Source organism: Pollachius pollachius (assembly GCF_949987615.1).
Source record: "Pollachius pollachius genome assembly, chromosome: 10".
Classification (NCBI taxonomy): domain Eukaryota; kingdom Metazoa; phylum Chordata; class Actinopteri; order Gadiformes; family Gadidae; genus Pollachius; species Pollachius pollachius.
In genome coordinates this window covers 14,436,453-14,443,952 of record NC_136943.1, presented here as the reverse complement: position 1 = coordinate 14,443,952, position 7,500 = coordinate 14,436,453, and the positions used below count along the sequence as shown (strand labels likewise).

The following is a 7,500-nucleotide window of genomic DNA, read 5'->3' as shown; positions in this document are numbered from 1 at the left end:
ACATGAAAAAATATATAATTAGAAAATAGATAGGCTTTAGTATTCATATTCACATTCTTCATTGGAAGGTGCAGCCTGGAAAGTGACTTTTAGACTTTTACCCTAAATGTGTGTATCAATAATGTATTAGTGTCCATCTGCTGATGCTGTGGGTTTCCCTGGTTTTAATGTAATGTCCTGTTTTAATGAACCATAAAGGCTTGTGCATTATACAAATAGTAACTTCTTCATGTTTGCCCTCTCTCTCTCTCTCTCTCTCTCTAGTCGTTTGGAGCAGAACTTGATTAAGACTGTGCCAGCAGGAGCCTTCTCTGCATACAAGAAACTGAAGAGAATGTAAGGCATGAACACAAACACACACACACACACACACACACACACACACACACACACACACACACACACACACACACACACACACATCCTCTCTGCTGTCATGTCTTCAAGAACACTACACGCTACAGCCTGCACATGTTAACAACACAGGAGGGGAGAAATGCGAGGCATGCACAATTTGGGCAAGGTTGAAGGTTTCTTTGTCCTCCTTTTCACAATACGTGCACTCAAGCACACACACAAAAGCACACACACCATTCACACACATCCCGCACGTTTTACATTTTCCAGACAGAAATGTTGAATCATTTATCTAACAGGAGTGGAGGGAGATTGGCATGAACTGCACTTAACACACTTTGCTGTGCCAGTCTGCGAGCATGTGTGTGTGTGTGTGTGTGTGTGTGTGTGTGTGTGTGTGTGCGTTTGTGTGTTTGTGTGTGTGTGTGTGTGTGTGTGTGTGTGTGTGTGTGTGTGTGTGTGTGCGTTTGTGTGTGTGTGTGTGTGTGCGTGTGTGTGTGTGTGTGTCTCTCACTCTCTGTCTCTCTCTCCCCCTCTCTCTTCTACCTGACCTATATACCTCCTGCTCTATTCATCCATCACTGTAACACCAAGTGTCTCCCTCTCCATCATTCATACCAATCTTAGGGCACAGTCCCCTCCTCTCTTTTGCATCCCTCTCTCTCCATCTATGTCATTTTCTCTCTCTCCCCATCTCTCTCTCTACACTCGAATCTGCTCTCTATCTCCGTATCTCTCGAGGTCTCTCTCTGATCTCTCTCTCTCTGCTCTCTAGCTCCTAATCTCTCTAGGTCATTCTCTCTCATCTCTTTCTCTATTCTCAAGCTCCCTATCTGTATAGGTCTCTCTATACACCTCTGTCTCTACTATCCACCTCCTAATCTCTCTAGGTCTCTCTCTCTATCGCTCTCTGTACCCTGCAGCTCCTTATCTCTCTAGGTCTCTCTCTCTATCTCTCTCTGTCTACTCTCCAGCTCCTTATCTCTCTAGGTCTTTCTCTCTATCTCTCTCTGTTCTCTCCGGCTCCCTATCTTGCTAGGTATCTCTATTGCACATATCTCCATCCATCTTTCTGTCTCCCTCTTTATATCTGCATCTACCCTCAATCTCTCCATCTCAGAGGGTCTCTGCTGTCCCTCCCTTCACACTCTCTCTACATTTCTTCGGTCTCTCTTCATATCTTTGTCAATCTCTCCAACTCTCTGTCCATATTAGCGTTTAGACTCTGAAGCCACTCTCTCCATCTCTTTGTCTCCCCATCTCACTGTCACCTCTGTCTGTCTCTCTCTATATACATATGCCTGAATTTCTGCCTATCTGTCTATCCATGTGTCTCTCTGTCTGCCTGTCTATCTGTCAAGTCATCTGCTTGCATGTCTGTCTATCTTTCTGTCTATCCACCTGCCTGCCTGCCTGTCTATCTGTCACACGCTTTCTCATTTCCTCCCCACCTGTCCTCTCGCCTTGACCTCTGCTGGTGAATTCTGTCGTAGTCATTTGTCAGACACTTCTAGGACAAGAAGCCCATTAATGTGCTACGCTAATGCACTTATCTACTCACAGTCTCTCTTTCTCTTCCGACCTCTCTCCCTCCATCACTCTCATCCGCTCTCCCTCTCTTCCTCTCTCTCCCTTTCCCCTCCCCTTTCTCTCCCTACAACATGAAATAATGAATGGCGTTTCACGTGTAGTGTGTAATAAGAGTAATAAGCTTTCGTTAAAACTTCAGATTTGCTTGGCTAAAGCATCAATATATAATCTCTCTCTCTCTCTCTCTCTCTCTCTCTCTCTCTCTCTCTCTCTCTCTCTCTCTCTCTCTCTCTCTCTCTCTCTCTCTCTCTCTCTGTCCCCCCAGTGATTTGAGCAAGAACCAGATTTCTGACGTTGCAGCAGACGCATTCAATGGACTACGCTCACTCACATCACTGTAAGTAAAACACACAAAAAAGTTTACACCTACACACACATGCATACATGCATCACACAAGCAAACACACACACAAAAAAACACACACACAATAAAAGTTTAACAAGACATACTCCAATGGTGTCACAAATTCAATCCATTAGCAAGAAATTAATATTGCTCACATATGCATTCAGATGAACGTAGACAAACAGCAATTCAGCACACATGGTGCCAGTCCCAAATAGGGTGAGGTGTGCATAATCACACTGCAACCCACTACTCATATTAATGCATGCAGTGTGTTGCATCAATATGTTATCAGTATATTATTATTATTTAATCTTATGTATTTCATATCCGTCTCACAATACCTTTTGAGGGTGCAGAGGATATTGAAGCAGCCAGGGGTTGGTTATTAAAGTTTAAAACGACCAGAAGATGGGTTATAATAACGTTGGCTGGCCGCCATGAGAGTGTTGGAGGACCAGGAGGGTCGCCGACGCTGTCCTTGTTACAAAATGGAGGCTTACTATATCATCAGCGGAGTTGGACTGCTTAAGGCTAGGCCTTGCAAACGCTTCAATGGTTTGAGACGCTTTTGGTGCCCTGATCTGATATTCGCTAGGGTTGATTTATATATATATAATGTAATAAAATATACATATTTCTTTGTTATGATTTCATGGTTCATGTGTGGCATACGAAGAAGGTCCTTTCACACAAAGAGACCATTATGCACAAGTTGTATTGTCAACCAAAGTACCAAAAATGATAGCCCCTTCCTAAGGGTCAACAGGAAAATGAGATCCATGTATTTCTGTTTGATATTCCTTGTTTTTTGATTCTTGTGAATTCAGTTTTTAAAAAAAGAATCTGTGGTTTCTGTTTGGCGTGTGTAGGGTGCTCTATGGCAACAAGATCACGGAACTACCAAAAGGACTCTTTGATGGACTGGTATCACTCCAGCTACTGTAAGTATGACCTGCAGATGAAGATAGAGCATTAAGATGAAACTGCTTCTATAAACAGCTGCTGAAGCTCATCACAGTGCTAAGCCTGCTGTTGTTCTAGGCCCGGTGGAAATGTCTGTGGCGGACATATGGTGCTGGTATTTGCCGCAGTCCACCGCAGATGGAGCTAGCTATGGATAATGTTCTGGGCCTTTGCGTCCTAAAGTGATATCGTTATATAGTAGCAGAGATTGAGTGAAAGAGGGGGAGACAGTGAGCAAGAGAGAGAGAGAGAGAGAGAGAGAGAGAGAGAGAGAGAGAGGGGGGGGGGGGGGGGGGGGGGGATAAAAACTGAGTGTTTATGTTTGGATTGACAAAACGTAAAAACATAACAAATCATAATAAAGAGGAATAAAAAAAAAAGACAACACAGCAGAATATAAATATTGAAATAATGTGTGTGTTTGTGTGTCAGCCTGTGGTTGTTTGTGTTTGTTTGCTCGCATTTAACTCCATTATTTACTAAATAAAGACAGACAAGAGGACTTATATTACATTCATGTCCTGCCACATGTGTGGTCACCCGCTCCTTATGAAAGAGATTAGCCCGTCCAAGGCGTGTCTAAACAAAGCCTGCATCAATTAAACCTCAGCGCTTCCCAGGCCACCACAAACTCTGTTATTCAACAAGAACTGTTAGTTCCCTCTGAGCGTGTCATTTTTTTCTAACGCTGTTAGCTCCTCCCAAGTCTGTTAGCGTCTTCTCTGGAGGTTGTTAGATACTTAGAGTCTGTTAGCATCTTCTGGGGCTGTTGGCTCCTGCCGAGGCTGTTAGCTACTTCTGAGTCAGGTAGTGTGCTCTTTGGAGGCAAGTTGCTATTTCTGAGTCTCTTAGCATCTGCTGGGGCTGTTAGTTCCTCAGAGGCTGTTTGCTCCTTCTGAGACTTATAGCTCCTTCTGAGGCTGTTAACTACTTGAGTATTTTGAGAATCATCTCACAAGGCTGTTTTCTGCTTTGGAGTCATTTAGCATATTATCTGGAGGCTGTTAGCTGCTTTTGAGGCTGTTAGTGTATTCTTTGGAGGGTTTTAGTGACTTCTGAGTCTGTTAGCGTCTTCTCTGGAGGCGGTGAGCTCCTTCTGAGGTTGATGGGTTCTGCTGGCTGTGTTGTCTGTGCTGCTATGTTGTCACTGGTGCAGTTTCACATAATTAGTTCCCCCTCTGGCTGGCTAATGAGGTGTGGCTGGGACGCTTCAGCCATGTGTGTGTGTCCATGTTTGTGTGTGTGTGTGTGTGTGTGTGTGTGTGTGTGTGTGTGTGTGTGTGTGTGTGTGTGTGTGTGTGTGTGCGTATGTGTGAGACAGAGTGTGTACTCGCTAGGTGTTCCCAAAGTGATTAATCCACTATGCCTGGTTTGGCCCCTCTCAGAAAGCCAGACTGCAGGTGGCGGAGATGAGAGAAGGAAGGAGGAAATGAGTAGAGTGGATAGGAAAGGAGAGGAAGGGACAGAAGGGGCACATAGGAGACTAGGGGAGGAGGGTAGGTGGAAAGAGTATGTGTGCAGAATATACAATAGGTTGACTTTATTCCAAAAAGAAGGCCAGGATGTACAAGTCTGTAATTTTGCATAACAGCAGTGGAACTGTGGTTCGGTAAACCAAAGAACCGGGACGCAGATGTTATGGTATTAACCTAGATGTTGGTTCTCTCCTTTCATCCAGGCTGCTGAATGCCAACAAGATCAACTGTCTGAGGGTGAACACCTTCCAGGATCTCCAGAACCTCAACCTGCTGTCGCTGTACGACAACAAGTTGCAGAGCATCAGCAAGGGCCTGTTTGCCCCCCTGCGCGCCATCAAAACACTGTACGTGGTCGAACAGTCCGTCCGTTGGTCTGTCCGCATGTACAGTATGTCTGTACGTGGGATGTAGTGTTTTGTCTGCCAGGCGGCCTTGCAATCTGTCTTTTGGTCTGTCTTATGTGTCTCTCGGTCTATCTCTTGTTCTGTCTGTCTCCCTATCATCTGTCACTCTATCTCTATCTGTATCTGTAATGTATGTTTGTCTGCCTAGCTGTCTGCCTGTCTGTCCATCTTTCTTATCCGTCCATCTGTACGTCTGTCTCTCTGGCCGCCTGTCGGCCTGTCTGTCTGTCTGTCTGTCAGTCCATTTATTTATCAATGTATACATCTGTGTCTGTAATGTTTGTCGGCCTGCCAGTATGTATTCGTACTGGTCTGTCTGTCCGTCTGTCCTTCTGTCCGTCTCTTTGTATAAGTACGTCTCACGGTCCGTACCTGTATCTATGACACTGTGTTCGTGTCCCCTGTGTGTTCTGGCGTCTACTCCCCTCCTCCGCAGTCACCTTGCCCAGAACCCATTTGTGTGTGACTGCCATCTCAAGTGGCTGGCCGACTACCTGCTGGACAACCCCATCGAGACCAGCGGGGCACGCTGCAGCCACCCTCGCAGGCTGGCCAACAAGCGCATCAGCCAGGTCAAGGGCAAGAAGTTCAGGTGCACAGGTAGGACGCTAACATGCAGGCACACATGCACACATGAGTAGATAACCCCAAAATCGACACACACACACATGTATAAAGAAGCATCCATGTGATCTCCCACGAACATGCATGTACATACACTCGCATGTTTGCACACACACATATGCCCAAACACGAACGCACGCACACACACACACACACACACACACACACACACACACACACACACACACACACACACACACACACACACACACACACACACACACACTCACACACACAATGCATGCACACATGCACAATCAAGCATGCATGTGCACACAATATCACACAGACATGCACACACGTACGCTCACATTTTTGCCCACACACACACAGACATAAGCACACACAGACTTGCAAACACTTACAAACATAAATTTGCACTTAATATCAAATACAATCTGTTGTTGATTTTGTTTGGGAGGGTATTCCCTGAGGTTGAAATCAATCTAAAACAGACGTGTGAAATAAAACAAGCACAGGATTGATTTACAAGGTAAAGTCTTAGAAAACATTGTTTCCTGTCAGCTGCTATACTCATTCGCCTCCGGAGTGTATTGCATATCATGAGAGCCTGAGAAAATTAAACAGAAAGTAATGTCATTAGTTAAACGGGGATTTGCGACATTAAAGACTTTTGAAGTAATTCAGGCTGAATTCAGCCTTACCAGTTTATTTGTTTTTCTTTTAGGAAGTCTAAATGTCTCATGAAAATGTAAAGCTTATTAAATGACATAGTACATAAATTCCCTTCGCATATCATGTGTTTACGTTGGACAGCAAGAAAACCAAACGCGAGAAAACACAAAAATTAGCAACCCCCTTGGTCCCGCCCTCTGCCTTCGCTTGCATCTCCTTCCCCCTGTCTGGACCCCATGAAAACTGTTCCTATTCTTTCACTCATTTCATCCCACCAGCTCTATTTGCTGGTATTCCATCAATTCCATAATTTCTGTATGGATCTGTATTCTGATTGGTGCAGCTCCCTGTTGCCCCGCCTCCTTTCTGTATGGATCTGTATTCTGATTGGTGCAGCCCTATGTGGGCTCACCTTGCTCCTGTGAAGTGCAGCTGTCTCTTGTGCTTGATCTAACCATGTGGCCCCCTCCTGTTGTGACATCACATGGTTCCGTCAAGCGCCAGGGATCGCCTGGCACACGCCCACCTGCCTCTCCGTGGCAACCGCACGCAAGGAGTCGCCTGACACACCTGTCTCCCCTCAGCCAATCCAATGAAACCCTTTCCGCCCTCCGTATGCACTTTATCTGTCTCTTCCCAAATGTCTTTCATTTCATTCTCATCCTTCCTCCTTTCTGCCTTCCTTTATTCCTCAGCCATTGCTGTTCCTTTATATGGTTGCCAACATGGCCGTGAAAGGATTTTTTATGTGAGATATGTTTTTGTATTTATTTCCTCAGTCCTTTCCTTTCTCCCTCTCTGCCTTCCTCCCTTAGTTCCTTTGGCCAAGCATTGTGCCTTCCCTCACTTCCGTACTTAGTTTATCCTCCTTGCCTCCCTCCATCCTTCTATACCCATGCTTCTTCTAAAAGTGTCATCACAGGAGACCACCAGCTCGCACTAAGAATACATGCCTTAGGCCCGGTAATCGAACCGCCAAACACTGTCCAAGTCCAGCTTTCCAGCCCTGTCTATTGTAATGGAGCCCTGGGTAGGTGGTCTCGGTGGCTACATGATGTCAGACAGTGGACAGACTAGACCCATAAACGCTGGGTACGCT

The 7,500-nt window shown here is 45.4% G+C and overlaps 1 protein-coding gene across 1 annotated transcript in view; it reads left to right on the top strand.

Annotated features, from left to right (window-relative positions):
- Window positions 1-7,500, top strand: part of slit3 (slit homolog 3) — a 191,424-nt gene that overhangs the window by 142,624 nt on the left and 41,300 nt on the right. The window contains exons 10-14 of the mRNA XM_079744976.1: window positions 265-336; window positions 2,213-2,284; window positions 3,166-3,237; window positions 4,938-5,081; window positions 5,578-5,741. Coding sequence (XP_079601102.1) covers window positions 265-336; window positions 2,213-2,284; window positions 3,166-3,237; window positions 4,938-5,081; window positions 5,578-5,741 — 524 coding nt within the window. The remainder of the gene's footprint in view (window positions 1-264; window positions 337-2,212; window positions 2,285-3,165; window positions 3,238-4,937; window positions 5,082-5,577; window positions 5,742-7,500) is intronic.